General features: G+C 40.9%; 1 protein-coding gene across 2 annotated transcripts; it reads left to right on the top strand.

Annotated features, from left to right (window-relative positions):
- The first annotated feature begins 1,065 nt into the window (after positions 1 to 1,065).
- ZNF488 (zinc finger protein 488) lies at positions 1,066 to 23,014 on the top strand. Of its 2 annotated transcripts, none has more exons than XM_050305443.1 (4): positions 1,066 to 1,119; positions 13,779 to 14,001; positions 17,888 to 18,116; positions 20,075 to 23,014. In XM_050305443.1, the coding sequence occupies exons 2-4, from the start codon at positions 13,786 to 13,788 to the stop codon at positions 21,244 to 21,246; spliced, it is 1,617 nt and encodes a 538-aa protein (XP_050161400.1). In that variant the 5' UTR covers positions 1,066 to 1,119; positions 13,779 to 13,785; the 3' UTR covers positions 21,247 to 23,014. The 2 variants fall into 2 exon arrangements, with proteins under 2 accessions (XP_050161400.1, XP_050161401.1); XM_050305444.1 differs by lacking the exon at positions 1,066 to 1,119 and adding an exon at positions 1,128 to 1,236.
- The last annotated feature ends 3,203 nt before the right edge of the window (positions 23,015 to 26,217 follow it).

Genomic DNA, 26,217 nt, shown 5'->3' with positions numbered 1-26,217 from the left:
CGGTTTCCTGACACCTGCATCCCAAATCAGCAAGTGTTTCCCACGAATTATTAGGAGATGCCACCTGCATCTCCAGCCTTGTTCTTGGGCAGGCGGTAGGATGCGGAACCTCCCAGGGCGGTGGGGCAGCTACCAAACCCCCGCTGTCCTTAACAGTGTTGTTCGTTCGGCCAGCGTTCAATTTTAAAAAAATTTAAAAGATAACACAAAGTCTTGACTCCATCCTCTGTAATCCCTGTATCACAGGACACGGCGAGAGTAGTTAGCTTTTTTTATTGGTATAAGATTACTCTTTAATTGCAGCGAAAATCCATCCTTTCAAAAGCATTAAAGGGTTGACGTTTCTTTTCCCGATACAATCCCATATTCAGATTACATGGACACTAATCAAATAACCCGGCTTATTTCATTTGTCAACATGTTCATAAAAATTTTCTACCAGGCGTTAAAGGCATTTATATGGAACGACATCTTTCAAAAGCAATGTGGCTAGTCCAGATATAGGGAATATTTGATTATGACAAGACGTTTGATGGTTTTATTTTACATACCAGCTGTGCCACAAATCGTTTCATACCTCAAAGTCCTAATTTTTATCCTGCGAGTACTTTCTATGAAACAGTAATTTTCATTTTAAGCCGTTCTTGTCAATACCTGCAGCTCCCAAGAGAGCCTTATGTTGATAAGTGTTGTAAGATGCTCTAAAGGATAACGGGGAAGGAGGCTTTGAAGCTGGTTTTGTTTTGTTTATTTGGGGAGGGGGTGGGTTTTTCCCCCAACTTTAAGAGAAACTCCTCGTTTTATGGTACCGTTACAAGGGGAAATCCTGTCCACCTTCAGACTCTCCCTCGCTGCGGTTCGTAGTCGCTCCGGGATGGCTTCTGCATCCGCAAGGGCTGCGGGCCCCCCCGGGCGGGGGTGGCAGCGGGTCCCGGGGGAGGGGGACGCCTGGCAGCCGGCGGGGGTCGGGGGCAGGCGCTGCGGTAGGCGTTTCCCGGGGTCTGCTCTGGGCGGGGAGCCGTGGCGGGGGAGGAGGGTGCCGCCGTGCTGGGCGGTGCGGCGGCCGGGGGCTGCCGGCGCAGCTCTTGGGGGGCCGGGAGGCCCCGGCGGTGGGGTGAGGTGAGGGCTCCGCGGGGACTTGGCCGTAGCAGGATCCTGGGAGAGGGGAAGGGGCACGGCGGGGACCCCGGCGCCGCAGAGCCCCTGTCCGCGGGGAGCCTGCAGCGGGACCCCCAGGTGAGCGGGGCCGGGGCAGAGGATCCGGGCGGGGGGCTCGGGGCGGCCCCTGCCGCCGGCAGAGCGCGGGCAGAGCTCGGCGGAGCCCCGGGGCCGGAGTGCTGCGCTCCCGGAGCGGAGGCGGGCGGCAGATCGGGGCCGGAGCGCTCCAGGGGTCCCCCGGCAGCCCGGGCGCTGCCGCACCGCCGGGACCTGCCGTGCCCGGGGCCGGGCTGCCCCGGGGAGGAGGGGGGTTGCCCTGGGGAAGGGGGTTCCGAGGAGCAGGCGAGGGCACGGGGTGTCCCTTGGTGACTTGTGCCTAACCCCGAGCTTGTCACCGCCCGCTTCAGTGCGGCAGCGAGGGGCCCCGCGGAGATTCCCCCAGCGGCGGGTACAGTCCCCGGGCTGCCGGGGGGCGATGCGGAGGCGGGGGGGATAAGGCGGATCCCCTTTGGCAAACCCTCCGGCAGTAATTCTTTTTCTCCCTCCCGGCTCATCTTCCCTCGCCGAGACCTCTTGAGCATCAGTTGCTCTTTTTTATTAGTTACAGCTCTCCTCATCCTTCCAACTTCGACAGGTGATCAGAGCATCGTGACTGTTTTAGGTACTTGGTTAGGATCTAATTGCTTTTAAGAAATTGATGAACATTTTTGGAATAGTTTACATTGTTATTCTCTATTTGTACCTAATATAAGGCTGTCCATGTCTCATGGATAGCCTTATATCATGGATATCCAAGTAATAGAAATTTCTTACTGGTTAAGTAAGTTAGGAGCTGTTATTGCTGTCACTTTAAAATGTCACATTGATTGATCTTTAAATTTGTAAATCCTTACATGAAAAGGTTTCTGAAGGAATTCAGTCTGCTGGAACTGTTTGAAGCATTTTAAAGACTTTATTTTGTGATCTGACAGCTACTAGTTGAAAGAAATGTCAATAGAAACTTGATGGAAGATATGATTTTTAAATAGTTTTGTATTTTCTGTATAGTTGCTTTTAAATAAAAAGCAGTTGCACTTACACATGAAATTTAGAATTTAATAATAAATTATGACTCAGGAGTTATCCTTTATATTTGGCTTTTAAAAATACAAAATATAGCACCTGACAGCTTCGGTTACCATTTATTAAATATTGGTATTAGAATGAGGGATTTCTTTAGGCAATGGAGTGATTAAATTTATGTCTTTTAATGTGTAAAACTCCACCAAAGCATATACTGTTCTTTGAGAAAACAAATTTTGTTGTATTTTAAGCATTTTGCAGTCTTTCAAAGCTAAGTAGAAGTGCCTCATCAAACTCTGTAGAGATATCATTTTATAGAAAAAAATAGCTTTGTAGCCATAGAAATATTAATGTATTGTCAAAATACTAGTTTAGAATCTGTTATCTGAACATAATATAACCAGATGACAAAGTACAAAAATAAATTATGTGTAAGAATTACAGATTGTACCAAAGATTTTGCATGAGAAATTACTTTCCTAAATCCTAGTATGATATAGATGGATATTTCCATGTCTGTAGTGCTATGCTTCATTTAGTATAATATTCCTGCAGCACAGTCTTACATTACATGCAATTGCTAATAATAAACACTAAATCAAAGAACAGAGTATTTTGTTGGAGAACAAATTATTTTAGGTCAGACCTATTTTAGTTTACAAAATCACTTTCAATTAAAAAGTTTCTTGGCTTCATTGTAGTGTAAAATAAGTTATTTGTTTTGTTTCCCACAATTTCAGCTTCCATGGTGTTCTTCAGCTCCATCACTTGCTGTTATTGGAGTTGACATTATGTATTAAGTTTAGCATTAATGTAAATAAGTTAATGTTACTTAGCTCCGTTGAAGAAATTTCCAGTATTAACCATGTGAAAGTAACTGCTCTTTGTTTTAAAACACTTCTCTTTAAATACAAAATCACGAAAAAATAAACAGCTGTAGCTGTATGTGTAGTCGTGAATGCATGTTTGTGTATATATGTGTTCTCATATATATATGTATGTGCTTACACACCATAGGTATGTGCTTTCCGGTCCGAAAGAAACATTTGAACATTCTCCATAAATCTAGAGCTGCCAAAATAGAAACAGGGACATAACCTTAATATGTCTTTTACATCAACCAGATAATGTAATTTCTTTAAATTTGTGAAAAGGAAACATGAATGCGAAATTGTATGAAGAGAGAAGACAAATATTTATGACTGTTTTCACAAGTTACGCATTTTGTTTGTTTGGTTTTGGTTGGTTTTGGTTCAGTCTGTTTGTGTTGAGATCATGTTGGCTGGTTGTTCCTCCATTTTCTGTGGCTACACATAGGGAATGGTGGTTTTGTCTGCATGGATGCCTGGATAAAGGAGCAAATGCACGGATCTGTGTGAGAACAAATGTGTTAGCACCAACTGCTATGGTCAGAGCTGTTATTTATGTGAATCAAACAAGGATTTTGCTGCAAGTGGGTAGGTACACACATCTGTGAGACGAGTAACTTTCTTACTCTATGTGACAGATGAATAATTGCCTTCTTTGTTCCCCCCTCATGGAATAACTTTGTTGCTTTAAAATGTGTGGGGTTTGTAAGCTTTTTTTTGTGTGTGTGAGAAAAATAGGGGCATTTGTACATTTGCTTTCTGTTCTTTCCTGGTTGTTCCCTGTAAAATTCAAACTTCCTGTGATGTTTTGGGGCATTATGTCCATTGCTGAATGGTGAACAATGCCAGAGCAGCAGGAGCAGAAACCAGACCAAGTGTTTCTGAGTTGACCACCAGCACAGTTCAGGCCTGGAATATGAAATGCCTTCTGCTCTGAACTGAAATATATCCATACAGTGTACTGCATTTACAGGTATACAAGGAGCTGAAATTATGTTAATTCATAACATTTACAGTCTGATAATCCTTAATACTGGGTGAAGAATTAAAACATGCTCCCTTTATGCTACAGAAACCCTGTTTCTCAGGTCTTGGACCTTGAAGCCACAGGGGCAAAGTGGTGGATAAAGGTACTGTTCTTCCATTAGACAGCTGTAGTCCAGTGAAGAGTCAGCCCTTCACACAAAAATAAAGGCTTTGAAAGCCAGCAGACTACAGAGCTGTAGTCAATGTCCTTTTTATCCACAGGTGGATTGCCTGATATATGAATGATCTGTACAACCCAGTACCATCCAGCAGGGTTCATTAGATCAGTTACAGTGCCAGACAGAAGCACTAATTCTGCCCCTGGGACCAACCCAACTGGAAAGGAATATTGACATTTTTTGAAACATATACCCAGTCCGAACCACTGGGATTGCAGAAAATAAATATATTTCATTCTTTCTAATTGATGAAACTCGGTATTACTGTTGCTCATTGTCCGGTTTGAAACATCAAAAGCCCTCCCAGTGTCTGCACTGCATTTCTTGTGTTCAAACACTGTGAGAGGTGGAACTGAGACCTCAATGAACCTGTTGTTTGTGTTCCACTAGACTGAAAACCTCCAGCTAAATGAAAGGAAGCTTTACATAGAATTATGCAGATATTGTTGCATCACACATCCCAACAAAGCAGTATTAACCAGGCCTTCCAGCTATGTGTGATATTCCATTCCTTTCCTGCCTACCACATTTCCTGCCATGGAAGACAGTGGTGGTAGAAAGAGGGGTTCAATGTGGAAATTCCTGAAAACATAAGGAAGTTTGGTGCTGAGCTGCCATTTGAAAGTCAGTGGGGCTAGGGTAGGTGACTCTCCTGGGACTTGATCAAATCTCATCTATTTTTTCTTCAGGCTAGATGTGATGCTCAGTCTCAGGGATTTTGTTCCTGAACTTTAGGTAGGGGCTGGAAATTGCATCCTTGTGATAGTCTTGGGCTTAAAGCACATCTACCTTGGAGAGGCAGCTCTGCCTGTCTGTGGGGCAGCTACCATCCATCAGGAGAGAGCCCACTTCAACTTTTGCTATCCTCAGAGAAAATAAGAAGAAACTTGGAGGTTTTTCTTTTAATCTGCACTTCCTAATGGCTTCTGTATCTCATAAGACTTGCTTAAAGCACATACGGAGTTTAAGGTGTTTATTCATTTCCAAGCAGAGAGTTTAGCTCTGTCTTCTTCATTATTCCCACTGAAGTTTGAGAGATTGTTCATAATAAAAAGCTTTGGCACTTTCATGATTCACTAGGCTGGGTATCCAGCCAAGATATAATGATGGTTCATCGAGAACTGTCAGCTTACATTGCATGTACTGGGGATTTCAGATGATAGAAGACATTCTGAAGACCATAGAGCCTTAAAATAGTAAGAATTGGAGAACTTCTCCCTGAAGATATCATGATGATACAACAACAAAATGGTGAGCACCCACAAGAATGGAGGTCTCTGATTCACAATAAAATGTCAGAAAGGGTCCAGTTTCAGGAAGCTCAAAGGACACACCAAGCTTTTCACCCCCACCTGCCTCATGATCTTTTCAGATGACTCCGGACAGTGGGTTTCCCTGTTTCTACTCACTGTTTTTAGAGGCTTGCCAGATTAGAGTTGTGCAGCTGCTGTACAGAAAAGTATGATGAAAGAAAGCTGGGGAAGCCTGGAATGCCAAGGAAAATATAATTTTCATGCATCAGGCTAGTTCAGTCCCAATTTTATTCCTCTGTCTTTAGATTCAGTTCATCTCTGCAGTTAAAAAATTCCTTCTTGATGCTTAGTTGTATTTTCTTCTGCTTCTTCCCAGATGCCTAGCTCAGGAAAGCTAGTCAGGCAAGTATGACTGAATCATATCAGGAGTACAGGGAATATGTTCAAATGAACAGTACATAAGAGCTGTGAGGAACTGAGAAGAGAGGTCATCAAAATATGCCCCAGTTGCAGCCCTGGACAGGAAAAAAATTTCTGGTTTCTACAGGTTTTATTACCATTATCTCATTTACTTAATCAGTGCTAATTGGGCTGTTTGCTGTTCTGAAGGCATAGATGGGACATGGCTGACTGGCAGGCAAGGATCCTCTTTGGATCAGCTGCCCTCTTCTATTGCAGAATCACTGCTGGCATCCAAATTTGTGACCAATGAAAAGGTGAGAATGAAAAAGCATACTCAATACTTAGAAATTCAAAGTGTGTTGTCTTACAGTCTCTTTCTCAAAGAAGGCCAGGTTGCTAAACTTGAGACTCAGAAATGAGTGACATATGATTAGTTTTCTTTCTTAAAATCAAAAGCAATTCTTTCAACATTCTTTCTAATATTTCTAACATAATCCAAGATCTTTACATACTCTGCTTGGAATATAATGTCTGTCTCAGGAGTAGCAAACCCTCAGATGACTTTGTTCATGCCAAACAGGCTGGGAATGGCAGCACGTAACCTGTCCTCTCCATGAATGTTTGTAGAATTTTCTTCATGTGTGCAGGATTTTCAGCAGTAAGGGTACAAAAAAACCCACTTCATGCTTAAAAGGAAACAGCTCCCAGTGCTGCACCCAAGTTGAAGCTCTGTCTTGCCATGGCAGTGAGCTAAAAGAAATTGCTTGTTTGGACTTTTCTTGCTTTTAAAGGACTTTTCAGCTTATAATTCAATTTAGGAAACAGGTTGTAGTTTCAGGATTTATTGTATGGGTTCTGGAACTACTTATTTTACCTTTTAAAACAAGAATTCTCCAGTCTTTGATTTCCCACCAGTTTCCTTCAGTTTTAGTTTTGATTCTTCTCCTTTGCAGTTCACAGTTTAAATAAAAAGTGAAGAAAACCTTCAGAAGAAAAGCAATTGTATAAAAGCCACAGATGGATTTTCTCACTTTTCTGTCTCTGATTCCATTGAAATTTCCTTTATGTGTTAAGAATCCTCAGTTTCTTATAACAACAGAGAATAATAAATGCTGCAGACAGAACCACTCTGTCTGCATCAGCTCAATTCCTTTATTATCTGCAGTTTATTGTGCATGACACTGCATGTCTGATCATGGATTCCTCAGACCGACAGACCTATTGAAATCAAAGGCAGTTTTGGCAGCAACCACAGGAGTGCATTGGCAGAAAGTCACAGGTTATGCACTTGAGGGAAAATACCGTCACACTTTTGAGCAGGAAGGAGTAAGTTAAAAGGTGAAGGAAATGATGGTTCCAGTATTTAATATTTCACCTTTTTTCTTTCAGTTTTGTTGACATGGCAAGTGCTGAGCTATACTGTTTACATTAATCTCTGCTCTGGAAAAAGTCTGAGACTCTGGAATGATGATTTCTGGGATCAAATACTTTATTTTTTTTTTTTTTTAGTAACTTCCATGCCATTTTCTTTTCCAACTACAGTAATTGCTTTGAAAGTGATATAACTATATGGAAATTAATCTGCAGTTAAAATGGAATGTACTGGCAAAATAGAAAAAGCTATTGACATTTTTAAAAATCAAATTTAAGAGAAATAGTATTTATTATCTTCTTCCATGTATGATTGTGAAGAGCTGAACTAGCTTGCTTCTTTCACACTTGCATAGTTGATCATATTATTCAGCAAGTCTACCAGTGTCTTTATGGTTACCAAGGAGCTCCAAATGATGCTACAGTTCAACATTATCACTGTAGCAAAGAGAATCGGGTCAGATCCTCTGAAAATAGGATGTAGGTGAGTCCTTGCTAAAATTGGTCTTTCTACATTTGGGAATTTCCAGACATTTTTCGGAAAAGCTTGCAGTGACCTCTGAAGGCCATACAGTAGAAAGTCAGGGATCTGAAAATTCCTTTTTCTCTCTTCCTCTCTAGAAATCTGTTTTTCTTGTGAGGTGCAGGAGCTACATAAGCATTTTTCAGGAAGGCAGGAGTGGTAATCTTATTTAGTTAATGGGATAATATGCAAGTGCTAGGAAACAGGGAGAGAGGAGGAGAAGGCTATCTGCAGAGCTCCAGCTTGGAAGGACACTTAGGAAACCAAAAGATGACTAACAATTTGTGTGCTACTCTGAAGCAAGCAGGCTGGGAGCACCATCTATTTCATGTGCTTTTTGATGGAGCATCCACAATTGCATAATCCATAGGGAGTTGCCTGCCTATAGGTACTTGTTCTTTGACAGATCTGTCACACTTCTCAGAAATCAAGATGCAAAATCCATCACTCAGGGACATGGTATATGTGTATCAAATACTCTCTGGGGGATGAAGAGTCCATTAAACAGCAAGTCCCTAAACTCATCCATATGAAGGATTCATGTCTGTGACAGATAGAATATGGAGAGTACCCATCGTCTAACAGGTGATCGGAGTCTAATGTGCTAGTAAAGCACTATAAATATTAATTTTATTTCACCCTCTCAGAGACATGTTGGATGAGCCCCGAGGGACAGGAGCTGCTTTTGCAGGACATGAGTGAGAACAGCAGGATTAAGTTGTATGAGTAGGATCATGTCTCTGGAAAGCAATGGCACTCCCAGCATTGGCACTTTGAGGCAAGCATATCATTGCCTGCATGATACAGAGTTGAAGATGATGACCTTCACAATGAAGCTTATAACAAGTCCTGTAAACTTTGCTACATAATAGAGGAATAGTGAATTAGTCATACATAAATGTTAGTTAGTGAATCTGTAAGTTAGTGAATCTGTAAGAAGTGAAAGCACAGCAGAATTACTGCTCCTTAGAGGAGGTAGCCAAAGTACTGAAATCAATAACATAAGAGTAATCAGTTGACTGAAGTCTTGGAGATTCTCTGTTATGGTAATTTCTCTGTGCTTTGTTTCCTGGAAATATGAGCAATTCACCTACTTCAGCCTGTCAAGGAAAGATGCCAGGCATTCTAGTATACCTTCTCCATTTCTCATTATGACTTCGTTTGTAGCTTCTAAATGACTTTCCTTAGACTATGAAGACTGTTGGCAAAGATGTAAGATTTGTATTGAGACCAGATTTATAATGAAACAAGAGCTCAGGTACTGGGTTCATGGTTTGGTGTAGAATGCTCATTGCGATTCAAGTATGAGGTTCCTGAAAACTAAGGAGAGTTGCAAAATAACCTCCTAAGATTCTTGACTGTGGCTGAAGTTTTTGCTTTAGATTAAAACCAAATGAAAAGCATGTACTTCCATCCAAATTGAGAAATATTTGAGATTTATATTCTGGACAAATTACACACAATCTTTCTTTGTTCTCATTTCTGCCATCTATTTTGAGTGCTGCATGCTTTGCTGCTCTTCTAAGATATCTGTTGGTACTTTCAAGGTATGAAGTTCCATTGACTGTTATGCAGCTGCCTTCTGCACTGGCAAGTGCCATAGTGTAGTCACACACCTGCTCACCCTCTCTGAGAATCCAGCAGATGCTCTCTGGCAGCTGTCTCTGGGTTTGCAGTGAATGGTGGCAGGACTGAAAAGAGCAGAGCTGATTAGGGCCCTGGGCAACCTCATGTCCATCTGCTGTTGAGATTTACTTTTGCAAAGTGTCAGTGAGTATTTGACTGGACTTACTGGGGGAAGAGCACTATGTGGATTTGGACTTGGGATACTGACAAAGTTTCCCGAGGTTTGCTGTGAAAAGGCACCTCAGTGCGCATTTTCCAGACTCCACTATCCTTAAACTCATGGGACAAAGGTAAAATCTGTGGTAGTAAACTTTCTTTAAAAGTGTCATACAGCCTGATAAGTTTCCTTACAGGAACAGCCATTAAAAAGTCACCGTGAAATGTAATTTTAAAAAGCCTGCAGGTAGAAATGCATTACCTAGGTTGTCTGTGGGTACCCTCTTTTATGCTGAAGTTGCTGAGTTCCACAGTCCAGCTGCAGTATTGCTGTGATGCCAGTTTTATAGTTTTATACCTCTTACTCCTGTTGTCCGTGGTCCTTTTACCTCCCTTCAGCTCAGCTGTTCTGGTTTCCTTTGCTCCATCAGAGTTCAGAAAGTAAATCAATTAAATTTGTTTCTCTCCTCTGAAGTCATATTTCAAAACTCAGTCTTTACTTTTGAGGAAGTCAGTATTTCAGTTCTTCATGATAAGGGCTGCAGCCGATAACCCCTTACCAATGCTCACCTTTACAGGAGGTAGGATTTGTTCCAGTATTGTCCTGTGGATGAATCTCCACTTTGAAATAGAGACCTCTGAGCCAGGACAGGTCGGAAAGCCCACAGGATGCAGCACAACCCTTTGCAGAGGTAGCAACTCGTTTTTGAAAGTAGTACGGTCATGTTTGCTTGCTCTTGTCCCTCAGCTGATGGACTTGCCTCTGTAGCAGAAGCTGAAATCTAGTTGGTACAGAGGGAAGATCTTTCTTATGCTCTTTGAAGACTGTAGAAAAAAAAGATTCACCGTTTTTCTTAATGATATTTCAGAGTATCCACACTATCTGAGTACGAGCAGCACATCTTCAGCCTCTCTTCTCTTTTTCAAAAAGTCAGCACTGTAAATTTAAATTACTCTCCCTACCTGACATAACCCTGACCAGACCCTATAAAACCCAGTACTCGTGAAGTCACCTAACCTCCTGTTTGACAGAGGGTGGCAGAGAGAATGACCCACTCACGAGAGAAACGAGTTATGCCTGACAGAGTGCTCAGCAGCTGCGGCACTACCACACACCAACAGCACCAGGGACTATGGGATGTGCTATGTCGCTTTGTCTTGGGGCTCTGTGTTATACTGAGATCTGTCACTAGATGGTGCATTCGACAAATGATTGGAAAAGATTGATCTTCCCATACGGAAAGATGTTGGCCTAAGGCTGACCTTGACAGTTTATTTGCTGCGTAATCCTTTTCATAACTTTTCACAAAGTTGACCCTTCTGTGCAAGAGTTGAGTTCCGTGCTTCCACAGATGCCAAGGTGTTTGGCATTTATGCCTATAGATGTGGGGGATTTTTTTTTTTTCTGACCACAGATAAGTTTAACAACTCACTTAGAAAAAAGCAAACTTTGATGTCATACTGAGTTTGAGGGGTGCATAGAGGAGGTATGTTAGAAAGTGTCTGATATTCCGTATTAATGTGCATTTCCCATATCCCATCAGTCGAGGTAATTAAGTGAAACTGAAGACATGCACATATTGGTTTATTTGCTGGAGAATAAATATCAGTTTATTGCTCCATGGCCATTTACCTTTGCCATAGGGCAGTGCTTCTAATCAAGCTTTCCTTCCCCTCCGCTATGAGACGGTGTGTACAGGCAGAGACTCCCGTGTCCAGGGGATTAGTGCATACCCATCCCTTTGGATGTGTGGAAACCCATCTGTATTCAGGATTTGGGGCAGGGCAGTGGGCAGCACAGCAAACAGCACACACACTGTTGGGAACTGTTGGTAACTTCGCCAAGGAACTCAGAAGAGCTGCCAGGGGTGTGGGCTAAGGGTGTACTTTTCGAGCTGATGGTTGGAGACCTATATGGCAGGTAACAGTGCTAGAGCGTGTCCTACCCCTTGGAGAATCTTTCTTTGGGGTGCGGATTTTGTTAGGGATCACTAGGTGGTGCTGGTACACATCAATCTCACAGCTTCCCTTGGCATCCGCACATTTTCAGTCTTTGGAGAAATGGTTCTTGTCACGTTTGGGTTTACGGTAACTCTCCGAAAAGCAGCTGAAATAGAGAAAGGGAGGAGGCAGCAGTAGCTGGCTAGGAAGAAGTGTCGCTTCTTTAAACCCTGGTATATGTGCTTGGGCTGAGATTTCTGGGGGAAAAGACTGACTGCACACAGGTAGCATGCATCCTCTTCCTAGGAAGAGTGTGTGTACTCGAATCCAGTGTCCTTCCTCATTGAGAGCTTCATTTTGAGGGCCCTGGATTTCTGTTTCCCCTGGACTGACAGTAGTGTATCAAGGTACAGCACCATGTTAGTTTACATGAAAAAATTCAGATTAATTTCACAGAAAGGGAAATCTTAGTTAGATGTGTTGCCTTCTAGGGTCATAAGTGGATAGTAAAATACTGTCAGAAGAGATAAGGAGTTTCCTGAATATGAATTCTTTAGAAAATGAACTGGCTCAGGTTACAAATTGTTTCTAAACTTATTTAGAGAGATTTTATAGCATTTAGAGATCACATTAAATTTCAGAGTGGTTTGAAACTTTTATTTTTGTTATTATTTTAAACAAATATGCCTTGACTGTTTCCGTTTATTCATTGATATATTTTAAATGAAAACAACCACATACATATGAATACATTGTAGTGATTTAGGCAGATTCCATATATTCTACAAATGTACACATATATCCCATTGTTCTGTTCTCACACCAGTAGTAACTTTGTGGTGTGAGAAATGATTGAGAAACCAGGAAGTGAAACTTACCATTAAAAAAAGCAGAAACCCAGTCTATCCTTCTCTTAGTGATAAATCCCTGGCAAACTGTTCAGTCTTTTTTTTTTTTTTTTACCTGTTATATCCCACTCTTTGCCTTGGTCATCTGATTTTTTCATCCTTCAGATGTTTACTACATACTGAATATGTGACCGTGCATTTAATATTTTTAGAGTAAGATCTTAAACCTTGCCTATGAGGAAAAAAATTATACTAAATTAACTATACTGAATTAGAAATTGATTTAGTTAAATCAGTGGAACTCTCCTGAGCACTTTATACCACTTCATTTCAGCAGTGAGTCAATGAGTAACAAATCAATTCTGATGTCAGAGAGTGAGAAAGATTAGACTAGATCTTCAGCCCTTCTATCTCAGTATTTATTAGGCTAAGGCGTCTTCAGGGCTTGTTGCTGTTCTCTTTAATTTTCTCTGCCTAATGGACCTGATCCAGCTCTTGATGGCATAAATGAGGGGTTTTCCATGACCTCCAGCTGGGAGCTGGAGATGGCAATATCTTTATTAAAAACCTAAAGAAGCTTAGAATGACAGATAACTCAAACCTGCCTCCTCACTGCATATTGAGTTAACAGATTGTGGCTCGTATTGCAGAACTTGCCTCTACACTGAAAAATATATTATTCTATATTCAGGGCAGGAAAATTCATTCTCTACTAACATTGTGCTAAGAGTACCGCTATGCAAAGAGTCATAATCTGATTTGATTTTCTCAGCAACAGCTGATAACATATATTTTGAGATATTTTTCAGTGATCTCCGCAGATTTTCTGCATTCAGGTTGGATAGACTTGGGAATTATTTCTAGTTTTGTGTCATCTTAACCAGAAACTAGACTGAAACATATAAAAAAGCACAACTTTTAAAAAATGTATTTCAAGAAGTGCTTGCTTTTTTTGTTGCTTTTCTCCTTCTCTACCTTTCTTCATACCTCTACAAACTATTAATAATTAAGAAGGATATCTGAGAATATGCTGAAAAAGAATATGCTGAGTTCTGCTCTCTGAAAATTCTCCTTACTGTTCCCAAAGCATCTCATTTCTGGCTATAGAGAGTAGCAGTTGAACTCTTGGAGTGTCTGCCTATTCCAGGAAGAGTAACTCACTTGTTTACAAACCTAAGATTTTGGTTTAGTGCAAAGTAATCTTTCTAAACGGGATGTTGTAATGCTGTAAACTCGGTAACCAACAATGTCCTGGCATGCTCTTACAATTCACCTATAGTCCTGGAAGTCTCTGTATTGTAAGTAGTGATGCCTCCTTCCACTTCCATCTCTGTTCCAAATGTGATTTCTTGTGTATTTTATAGGTTTATAATGGAACTTACATCTTTGCCTAAATTCCTTTGGACAAGTGACAACAAGCTTCTGCATCACCATTTTCCGGACATATTGGCTACTGTTCATACCACACAAGACATTCCTGAAGAAGTTGTTTTTGGACCATGCATGCTCCAGAACACCTTGCTGGACACTGTAGCTTTTATTGCTCTCAAGTGTTCTGAAAGACGGAACATCCACTATGTATTTAAGGTATGAGAAAACAGTGGTTAATGTCAGTCATATCAAAAAGAGCTACACCATCCCTGAGAAGGTAACTTTGCAGGGGGTAGGTTTGTTTTGTTCAGTGTGAGCAACAGCTCCTTCAAAGGGGAGAAGTAATCAATGCATTTCTGATTTATGAACTGTAGATTAGAGGGACCTCAGTGAAAACTCTTTCCTTTGCAGGAAGAATACAAAGTTCCACTTCTATGCTGACAACTGATGATCTGCTTCAGCACTGATGTGGACTAGAAGGGGAGAGGGACAAATAGTTTAGAAACCTCATGCTCATGTTTCATCCTTACAAAGGACAAAGGGTATTTATCAGGTGTGATGGCCTTGTGAGAAGAGAGAGGGAAGACTGTGGCATTGCACTGATTCATGCAGGTGGTGGATTCACAGCATTTATTGACAGATCCAAGCAAGTGCTAACACAGTTTGCTCAGTTACCCATAAAAGTGAAATCACCATGGCAGTTGAGCAACCAGTCCACACGATCTTCAGGCAGCTGCAACTCATTGCTGTTAGTACATGGACCTCCTAAAGTTACCTTAGAAATGTGTGTCTGTTTTAGAGCTACACTTCTCAGTCACTGTAGAGAAGGCAGAAACTCCAGGATTGTGATGGAGTATTAACTTTCTAACTTTAATTCCCAAAATTTTTTTGTTCTGTAGCCACTGTTTATCGTAACATTTTGATTTGACCAACGCATATTTCATGCTGGCCTGTTACCCTGGCTATCTGAGTCTTGAGTGCCTTTCAGTCACCGTTGGTCTAGATGAAGACAGAGAGGTAGTGTTTTATGGTGTGAGGAAAGCCAATTTCCCACATTCCATGGCATGAGCGGATCTGGGATAGATCCAGGTTCACCTAAGATTTCTGTGCTCTGGAGGAGAGAAATCCCAGGGGGTGTATGTAAAATGGAAGATATGGTTGTTGGGAGATACCTGTTTTACACTTCTGCTTTAAACAAAGTAAGAAAGAGAGCAGAAGGCTTCAGGGTTTATCTGACTGCTTTGAGTCTGGCACAAGTTTGCTTTCTTGGGCAGTGTTATTAGCACTACAGGAGATCGACAAACTCTTTGGAGAGAAACCTGTCCTGAAATGAGGCTTTATTTATGGAATACATCGGTATTTCTCCTGGGAGTTTTGAATTACTGTAGACTCAAGGAAGAGCCTCAAAGGGTTTCTACATTGGAAGAGCCCTCTGGAGGGATGGCTTTAGTGTTTTTCTACACTTGAGCTAAGTAATTGCTATGCAGCAATGAAATTGGATGCCTGAGTTGGCTCAGATCTCTGTCTTTTGGCAGTAAATACGTGGAATTCTGTGCAAGTAGCTGTTTCAGATGCAATCAGTAGTCCCATATCCTGTTAACTACTCATAATTAAAAGTAAACCTTCCAGAAATCAGGAATTACTGTTAAGATCCTAACTCTGTGTGTAATCAATTAATTAACAATTCAATCATGATACTTTGCTGTTGTCATGGCACTGAAATGCTGAACAAGAAACGGGTTTTGCTCTGCTGGCTGTAGTACAAACAGAATACACACAGGAATAATTTGGCAAGAATTTGGGGAATATTATTTCTAACAATGTTTCCTCATCTTGGGCTTTTTTGTTTAGACCAAAAGGGAGCTCCATAGTTTTTCTCTCACCCACTTGGAGACCTTAATTTGAGCTCCTTGGCCCAATTTATACACTTGCCGTGGCAACCCTTGGCACAGGTAGTTCTTTCCAGCTGAGTTCCTCTACCCCTTACAGCTTCTTGTGGGTTTCAAGGAAGAATCATATTCTCTCCCTTCTCCTCCAGCCTCTCCCAGGGAAGCCACGTTGCTTCCATAGTCCAGCTATGATTGAGCCTGCTGGGCTGTGAAACCCTTTCCTTGTATATGAGTGCAAAGGACTCATCTGAGGGATTGCCATCTCCTGAAGAGGGTGGACTTGCCAGGTTTATGGTGACTCTAAACACACAGAAAAACTAAAGCTGGTGTGTGCTTCTATTTGGCAGCAGCTTCTTTAGGCTCACTCAGCTCTTTCCCTGGAGTCCTGGTTCCTGGAGGAGCTGTGCTCCTTTGACTTTGCTTGGAGCGCTGGGTGGCTTCTCAGTATTTCTGAAACTTAGCAACTAAAATATGACAGCCTCTGTCATAGCTATTATTACAACCACTGTGTGTGGGTGGGTGTTCTTGTGTCGCTGTCAGACACTTGTATTTCTCAATCATTGTTAATTACCGTGGCATTTAGAGAGAACCAGTTACAGGCCATTCTAATTTATTTTCTTCCTTATACTAATTAACTCTCATCCTAATGGTCCCTTAATGTTTCATTCTTGTGTCCAAGCTACTAATGTGATTGTACTTTTGATGGTAGGGAACGGTCAGTTAAAACCAGAGAAATAATTAACCAAAATACTGTTTTTGATACCAAACACCAGTGAATGGCTGCCCTGCAATCAGTGGAAAACAAAGAGCTATATATTGCTTGGGGTGAAATTTAGATCATACTTGTCATTAGACATTTTTCATTTTCAAACTTTTTCCTTTCTAAACAATGACTTAATGTTTCAAAAATTAGTTGAGGCTTTTTATGCATGTAAATGATGCCCTTGATCGCCCTGTGTTTCAGCCTTCAAGCTATGAAAATCTTCCCCATCTTTCAAATACTACAGAGGGCATAGATCTGCTGTGGTAAACACCAAGGAAAATCCTATAAAGAAATAAATAATTCCCTATTTGGTGTAATAAAGTAACTAAGATGGGAGTCACACTGAAAGAGGAAGACCAAGGCAAATGTTTTGTAGTTATTTTATGTTCAGAGCATAGTCAACCTGTGACTAAATGACTCAGGAGTCCTGTGGATAAAAATTTATATGTGGCTGAGGACTATACTTTAATATCGACACAGAATGGAATTTTAATTTGAATAGTAGACTTAATATTATTTTTTTAACTTTTTAGTGCCTGACCTTACAACCTGAGCAATGTTTTTTGGCCTAGTTTGTTTGGTATTTTCTTTCACAAACTGAAAGTAAATCAACCCCCAGCAACTCTCAGAAATTATTTATTGAAGAATACTGATCTGATGAGGTTTTATCTGTTTAGATACCTTGAAATGAATTTAATTATTTATTGAAGGTAAGAATAGGAATATATAATTTTACTTCTGAAAAAGGAAAGAGGTCATATAAGTGCTTCTTAGTTGTATTTATTAAAATCTATGTTTTATGTAATCTAGCCAAACAGATATGCAGATGTTGTCTGCTTCGAGTGTTGAATCAAACAACCAAGGTTATTCTTACACCTCCCGATCCATATCCTCTTATGTCAGTGAAAAACTCCACATGCAGCTGCCGAGAATGTGTGTTCATTTCCAGTCTCTCACTGCACTGATCCAGGGGTCTGCACATCCCTCATCCCCCCAGGCCACAGCACCCTGACTCATACCCCATTTTTCCCATGGGGACTGAGACCCCTTCTTACAGAGGATCACACCTTCTGTACCTCTGTGATCCACACCTGGCACTGTCTCATGGGATAACCTGCATAGGACGGAGAACATCATCCTTGCCATGATTGGGCCAGAGTCTGACCAACATACCAGGCCTGGCATTGCCATGTGATGTTCCATGTGGACATTGGTGTCTCCTTCTCCTTCCTATGCAGCTGTATTCCCTGAGTTCTTAGCACTCACACAGGGGAAGCCTTTTCCCTATGATGACTTTGGATTTGGTGACATTGGTGTATGTATTGGGCTCACAGCTTTGTCATATTTACTCAGCATGAGGCAGAAAACAGGCTTTGTTTTTGAATGTGATGGAAATCTTACTCTGGCTCTCAAGACCTATAACTTCCCTTTTATGTGTCCTGTCTTACAGGTAGATGTTACGTCTGTGCACAGTCCCACAGGACTGCCTTGGATGAGACTTGTACAAGCAGCTGCCAATAGCAGCGAGCAGAACTTGGAAGCTTACTTAGAAAACAGCCAGTTATATTATCGCTCCATCAGGAAAATCAATAAAAATGAGGAGTTGCTTGTCTGGTATGATGAGGAGCTTTCCAGCCTCTTGGGTTTCGATGAGATAAAACCTCAGAGTCCCCAGAATGGTAAGTACCAAATAGCTGACTGCAGGGGTCACTGAGGACAGAAAGTGAATCTACTACTTCTGTTTAGTATGTGGTTGCTTTGTGATAAGGGAAATAAACTTGTCTAAATCCTTAGCTGGTCAGCTAAGAGAAGAGACCTTCTGCTCTGGAGATTGAGCTGAAGGCATAGAGTGAGAAGAAATTTGCAGTTCTCAATGCCATTTTCATTGTTACTTTCTAGCAGAGGATGGTGCACTAGGGATTCATGCTGAAATTTTTGAGCTACGTAATGGAAATCTGTGCACCTGACTAACTTGGAATCCTAAAAGTCTAAATTATCACTTGGAAATACACCTTTTTAAGCTCACTGAGGAATCAGGTATAGGTCAGTGTTCAGCTTTAATCTTGTAAATAATCAGGGCTATACAAATACATAACAAACCTAACAGTAATGCATACAGCAGTCTTCCTATTTGGTGTGGGACACAGTGGGAAGGAGGAAAAGGGCTTGAGTTTATTTCTGAGATGTTGGTGAAAATTCGTTGCTCCAAAAGGAATTGACTAGGCAGTTGTTGAAAAAATAAACATCTACGTTACATAGACACCAAGAAAATCAGTCAGGTCCATGCCTAGTCTGACTACAGCAGTCATTTGCTCCAAATTTTATCTAGTTAAACTGGAACAAAACCCTTTCTACATTCCCTTTAGTTGATTTACAGAGATTGGTTAGTAAAGGTGTAGCCTTGTAAAAGATATGAGTTGCCAAATTTATATGGTAGTGTGATTTCCTGTAAATTAATATTAAATTAATGCAGGCACATTCATAGCAGGAACTCACTAAATAATTCTAGCTGATTTCAGTGTATTGTGTTAGTTTCTGCATAGACACACACTGTCAGCTCTTTGGATTCACTAGGGGAAAGTGTTATCTGCACAAGAAACACAGTATCTCAACTCAAGACTTTAAACTAGCAGCTGTAATGTTCCACCCAATTCAGCAGCCTTATTTTCTTATGGAAAGTTCAGTTTCTGTAGTGTGGAAAGTGATCTAAGCTGTGCTGAGCCCAAAGTTAGGAATTTGTAGTACTACCTAACCAATCTATGAACTTTCCTATGTATCCGAGGCCCCAGGTACTGTCTGGCATAATTTGCATTTAAAAATTGCTGTGTGTTGTGAAATAACTTAGCATGGATATAGTTTGCAAAGGTTAAGATGTGCCATATGTGTCTTGGTTGATGAATTATATATCATCTGTTCATGGCAGTCAATCCTCCCAGTGAACCCTAGGTGCAGTAGGTTCTGAAGACCAGAAGGAAACGATGTTCCCCATTCCTCCTGCACATCACTGGGATTGTTTCACTTTGAACATTATTTTCTGTGCCACAGACATCTGTGCCTTAAGGCATATAACAACTTGCCAAATGAGCATGAGTAAGGGCTTCAGGCTAAGGTCAGATGATTTGTGAATGGTATTAAACTTCCAGGGTATCCTAAAAATAGAGGCTCATGTCAAAACCTTTGAATCCAGGTCTAAAACACATTATTGCTTGGATATGTAGAGTTTACCGTTCATCCTGTATTAAAGCCAATGATGTAGTTGAGAAATGTAGACCCAAATCTGGGTTCAGACTTCAAATCATCATAAAGTCTATATGGTTTTATCTAGGTCATTGTGTACTGGCCATTTTATTTAATTTTATGTAATATAATTACATTTTATATTTATAATACAGTCTTGGCTTGAGAGTCTAAAAGAAAGCATTTCTGCAAGTAGCACATGGAGGCAAATAAGAGGGAACCATTTTGTATATAGCAGGAAGGGACCTGATTCTGCACTGGCATTAGCTTTACCATGTGTAATCTTTTATGACACAAGAGGTGTTTCTGATTTTTGTTTGTGTCAGTAATAGGGTCGGTATCTGCATCCATCCATGATTCCACCTTTGCAAAACTCATCATTTGTTGTCTGTTTCTGCAGAGTTGAGATGCCAAGAATGTGACCGAGTCTTTAAATGTGAGCATTCCTACCTGTCCCATGTCCGTTTCCTCTGTGTCCCAGAGAAGAGTGCCCTGCTATGGAGAAACTTCCAGAACCCTAAGACTGAAAAGAGCAACTTAGCTGAGCAGACCACAAATTTCCACAGTCTGGCAAGGGATCTAGAAGTCAAAATGGCAGCTTGTAAAGATGATGCACCTGGTCTTGTTGGAGAAAGGAGAGCAAAATCTGAAGAGGCTGAGAACAACAGGAGCAGGAAAACAGTGTTGTTGGAGAAAACCAATAATTTGACTGAGGACCGTAACTGTGGGGGCAAGGAAGAGGTTGGGGGAGAGCATGCATTGGCTGGTTCTTTCTGGAAGCTTAGTTCAGGGAGGCAGTCAGCTAGGAAGGATGTTTTAGAGCAGAAGCAGAGTGCTTTCACTGAGGTCAGGAGGATGAAGGAGAAGATGAGGAATGAGAGACTGAAGGAGCCAGAGCAGGAGGATGGCACAGTCCCGGTTGGTAAAGAGCAGGTATCAAAGGAAGTGTTGCTGAACTCCTCTGGTAGTGCATTCTCCTTTGTTTGGCCCACCAGAGCTCGAGGAGAACAGAAGAGTGCTTTCAGCAAACCCAGTAAGCGTCTAACAGAAAGAGCCGCAATAAATTCTTCTCATCCCATGAGTGAGTCAGCAAAGAGCCTGGGGGAGCTGTCTGGCTTCATTGCCACCACAGACATCATGTGCTGCAGCACTCTTCTTAATTCCAAGTTTTTTGTCAGTGATTTGTGTAATGCTCAGATGCTGCAGACAAGCATCACTCAGAGCAATGTTTTCCCATATACCTCAGAACCGTGGCCCAAACAAGCAGGAGGACAGTTACAAAACACAACCACCACTACTTCTTCCTCCTCTTCCTCCTCTTCCTTGACTCTTCTTCCCCCCACCTTCACATCCTTTGGAGTGGCTGCCCAGAACTGGTGTGCCAAATGCAACCTGTCCTTTCGCATGACATCTGATTTAGTCTTCCACATGCGGTCACATCACAAAAAAGAATACTCCTCAACTGAATCCCAGTGCAAGAGGAGACGAGAGGAGAAGCTAACATGTCCCATTTGTCATGAGTACTTCCGAGAACGCCATCATTTATCCCGGCACATGACTTCTCATAATTAGAGCTGTGCAGACAGATATCACCAAGAGACTGGGCAGGTTGGATAAAGAAGGGAATGGTAGTTCACTTATATACATTTCTTTTTGAGTTTACATTAATTTCTTACAGGAAATCACTGTTTACAATAATTTATAATAGATGCTTTGCAAAAAAATTATAAAGTGTTTACAAGAATCTGAGTGGCTTGTAAGTTTTGAAAGCTCAACCTAGCCCTTGTCAACCTATTTTTAAGGAAATAAAATAGTGAAATGAATGCACATGCAGTGTTAATTTGCAGAGTAGGGAACAAAATTATAGTTTTGCAAACAGAGTTTTTTTGCTTATATTTGATTTGCTGGTGTCCGTGCAGTACAATGTAAACACAGAAGTAACAACCACCTCATTGAATGAGGAACTTTTGAGCACTAAAAAAATCAGAACTTATATGCTAAGAGAAAAGAAATTGCTATTTCTAGAAGTGTTGGTAGACTCTTACTCCTTTACCAGATTTGTGAGCTAAAAACTTGTATCTCACCATCTCCTTGGCTTTGTAAGGAACCTGAAGTTAAAACTGTCTGAAATCTGTGATGGTCAACAACTGACCAGCAGACTGCCAAAGAGGATGTAACTTGTAAAGCAGCATATCTGAGTTCTGTTCTCGGCTCTACTGCTTTTGAAATATCTTTTACAAAGTCAGATCAGCCTGGATCTGTATCAAAATGTGACCTGTTGTCAACATTAGTGTGTAGACAGGAAGCAAAAATTCTGAGCAGTGTGCTTGCAAGGTCTGTGTGACTTTAGCAGGCATACAGATCTGATGGGCATAGAGTTTAGCCTGTGGTTTTCAGGTTTTAGATATACCAAAGGAAGCAAGTAGGGAATTTGAGTTACAATTAGCTACTGATAGATAGAATCTGCACACTAATTGTGGACGATAGGCTCTGTTTTGCTAACAGGTAGAATATGAATGGCCTTCACAAAATGACACAGACATACGTGAATTTTATTGCATTAGACCAGCTTGTCTATCCTCTGATTTCTACATGGGCCAATTCCAGCTTTTTTAGAAAGAAAGTTCCAAATTTTTCTATTGCCTCTCCATGAGATTTGAGCTTTGCTGAGTCTCAGAAGCAGATGAGATTATACTGCTCTGGGTGGGAAGAAGCATTGTCTATTGTTACTGCAGCCCAGCTAATTAGCCTTTCATTACTTTATCCATTTAGGATATCCATTTAAATCCATTTAGGGGCTTGCTCTTCATAGCTTATGACAATGTGTTCCTGAAGCAATCATTTCTCTCTTGTGTAGCATTTTTTCAGGTTGTCTGGTGTTTTTGTGGCCTGTATCTGAGCCTCATCTGGTTCATCAAGGGCTTATTACTCCCTTCCAGACAGAGAATGATCAGAAATCACTCATTTTTCATCTAAGACTAAAGGACATTGCAATATTCTCTTTATGTTCCACCATACTGATGATATACTCCAGTATTTGTCTACAGCACACTGGACAGATTTTGAGTTCCTGCAACAATGCCTAGTCTGATAGTGCAAGTATCAGCACATAAACACATCTGTGCAATAAAAGAGAGCCTGAGAGTCTTAGGCTTTCAGATGGAACCAACATATTACACTCATTGTCATCTCTTGGGAGCTTTCTAGAAGTCATGAGATTGTATTCTTCCCAATGCCTTGCTGTTGAACATTAATACATGGCTGTTTCCTGTTAATGTAAACATTTGACTTATTGCAGGACAACATTTTTGCAACATAAAGAGATAAAACTGTTGCATTATGCCTTTGAGTTTAGAACACATAAATTGAGACTTGAGTTTTGGTTGGATTGTAACAACAGCTTTCCAAGGTCAGTGGTGGAAGCTCTTTCACTGGAGTCATTAAAAACTGAAATGAACAAAGACTTTGAAACATGGAGCACTGGGAACAACCTTGCATTGAGTAGGGAGGGGATGATGTGGTTTCCTCTCAGTCTTTCCATCTCTACTTTGTGTCCAAGGAAAATATATATGACAAGGTTTAATGGGCCAAATTTCACTCCATCTGGTTTTACCTGAGTGCCAGCCACTTTACTGTGAAGTCAGTGTCCATAAAGTGTAATGAAGGACTCCATGGTGTAACTGCATTCGTCTGTGGTCAGGGTTGTATTTACCATTAGTAATTTAGCAAAATCTGTGATCTCATTTATTCCAGTGTAAATCCAGAACAAGTCCATGTTGCTACTTCTGATTTACATTAATTACTTTAAGATCAGTCTGGCACAGTATAAATAAGACTAAAGATTTTTTGGTACCATTGCTACAAAATGTTCTGTTCTGTACTTACTGAAAGATGCCGTGTTTTCTTAACAGTTTAATGGTTAGAAACCTAGCTTCAGATTTCTTCTGGAAAAAGACGGGACCAGTGGTATAGTGCTCCCCAGTATTATTTTAGCGCATCACTTCAACATTACCCTGCTCCAAGGGCCTATTTTTCCAGTGCATTACACCTGGCGTATTATTTACATCAGAATGAAGCACTACCAAATATAACTGGTTACATAGTTTCACTGATTTTGTGTTGGTACAGCTGATCTGGAAAAAGTGTCAAAAATCAACCACTGATAAACAGCTGCTAAATCTCAAAACCTTCAGATGGTGTGTTAGACCGGCCTCCTCAGAGTGCTCACCACTAATCAAACTTCTTCACTCTGCTTATGGTATGAGGCTTAAGCAAGCAACAAGGTTATGGGGAGAGATAGAGCTTTCCTTTATGACATGGAGTTGTTTTCTCTGGGAAAAACAAAAAGTGTAAGAACTCTTTCCAGTTTCCTTACGGGCATATCTCAGCCACAGCAACTTACATACTGTGATGACAAACAATCTATGAATGCCTTCTGTGCACAGAAAGGCAAGAAAACCAGTTATGAAAACTGGCAGAGCTGATTCAAAAGGCAAAAGTGAAGGGTTTTAATCAGCTTTATTTCTGGTACTTTGCTCACCTCTTCTAGCAACAGTGGCAGTGCAGTTTGGTCCTGGCATGTAAAGATTGAGGATTTTCCTCATGTAACATGGGAATCACAGTGTAGGCAACTGTGTGCAGTATTAGCCTTGTTCCTTTGGAGGTGGCCATTGGCGTAAAAATTGAGTGAATAGATTGCTTCTTATTCTGGGCAGAAGTGTTTTGTGGACTGAGACTTATTTACACACACAACCAACCAATATGACGTCTTGTTGCCTTCTGCATCTGTGCTGATATCAGGGCAAACCCACATAGATGCCATCAGAAGCAGAACTTGGTATGTGTAAAATGAGCTCATGTGTAAAGCTCCTTGTGCAGGCATGGTGAATGTCTTTTATGTGTTTCGACTTTAACTGAGTGTCTCATCTAAGCTGGGTTACATAAACCAGGGGCCTTGTCCAAAATCTCTGCAGATTTTATGTCTTTAAATGAAAATATTCGTATTAAAGCTGAGTGAACCAAGTATTGCACGGGCAGAGGGAAGCCTAACGAGACAAAGAAAAACAAACTTCCTGTAATTGAGTCATGCTGGAAGCTTATTTCCCCTTATGTCTAGAAGTCTGAAAATTTAAATTGGTGCAGATGAAATCCTGCTGGAAGGAAAGGACTCCACTAGAGCAGGGTTTGTGAAGAAATGAAGGGACTTAAGGAATTCATGAAGGACTGCATTCTATCCCAGTGAAATACTGTGAGCAGAGATCTGTCTTTTCTACAAATAAGAATGCTAGGGGGGGAAAAAAAGTATTTTGTTTTTAAAACAGGAGGAGACAAGCTGACTGGTTCTTTTCCTGTCTTTGCTAGCAACTGCCTGTTCATTTTGATCAAACCACTGTTTCTCATGACATCTGTTTCTGGATCAGTGAAAAAGGACACAACACAGTGTTGTCAAGCTTAGCTGTGCAGGGTGTTTTTCTGCAGTGGGTAGTGAATTTACCAGTAGGAAATGCCAGATTAGGATATTTGTTCACTTATCAACCATTGCTCCCTGAACGTTTTCCAGGGAAGATGTGTTTCTCCATCGAAATTGCGTTCAGATACACTTTTGAAAAATACAGATTTACTTGCTTTTTATGGGGTAATTTTTCACTAATCAATGCAGTCTGTGAGCTCCCTTTGGTCTACAGACCACAGTTCGGAAACCACTGGACTAAGGTAACAGAAAAAAAAAAAAAGAAAGAGCTGACTGTCATTCCTTGGTTAAAGTTCCATGAATGCTAAAAGGAGAAAGATGATACTGCTAGGTGGTCTGATACACCAGCTTCTTTCTTCCTGACTTTAAAAGGAACGTGATTAGGATTAAAATTCAGGAAGTTATTCCAGGTGGGATGGTAAGGAAATGGTGCTATAAACTGTTGAATGCCCATGTCAGCTCTGGAACCAGATGAGAGAAAGGTGGCAGGTTCAGCATTTTTCCTGTGCCTGGAAGGGCACTTACCAAATTGCTTGTCCCTACCTTAAAACCTTCTGTCTAACTTTCTCATTTAAGCCACAAACCATGCATTTTCCATAACTAATTTTCACTTGTAGTTTTGTGATATTTGGACCTTCCCAATGCAGTGTAATTTTCTACACAATTACTGCCTGTAGTTTTGTGAGGTCTAAGCTCATCGAGACAGGAATAACTATGACATAGCACTTTGTGAAGACAGGGGAAAATGGTTTTTTTACACGCTGGACTTTGTTAAGCCTGGCAGTTTCAATATTAATTAGCCAGTATATGACCTATGAAATAATAAATAATATTTTGTCAAGTAATGAAATTTCTCAAGGTTGCACATTAATTTTCCAGTGAAATCAATCACTTGATTAAGCTACCAGCACTGTGGATTTAAAATGAACTCACCAGCAAATGCATCTTCATTGTTTGTTTTCCCAACTGGATTCCAATTTCTAGGCATATTTATTATTCACAAGTACTTATCATATTACTATGGGAAGAAATTATTTGCTATTTGTGCCCATATGGTATAGATTTTTGTCCTT

The sequence above is a fragment of the Myiozetetes cayanensis genome, unplaced genomic scaffold (genome assembly GCF_022539395.1).
Source record: "Myiozetetes cayanensis isolate MyiCay16 unplaced genomic scaffold, myiCay2020 scf10, whole genome shotgun sequence".
In the NCBI taxonomy this organism is placed as follows: Eukaryota; Metazoa; Chordata; class Aves; order Passeriformes; family Tyrannidae; genus Myiozetetes; species Myiozetetes cayanensis.
This window is presented reverse-complemented; position numbering and strand designations above follow the sequence as displayed.

Coding starts and splice junctions, on each gene's coding strand:
- ZNF488 (XM_050305443.1), top strand. CDS start 13,786: ATGGAACTTACATCTTTGCCTAAATTCCTTTGGACAAGTGACAACAAG. Junction 14,002..17,887: donor ACATCCACTATGTATTTAAG/GTATGAGAAAAC, acceptor CCTGTCTTACAG/GTAGATGTTACGTCTGTGCA. Junction 18,117..20,074: donor ACCTCAGAGTCCCCAGAATG/GTAAGTACCAAA, acceptor CTGTTTCTGCAG/AGTTGAGATGCCAAGAATGT.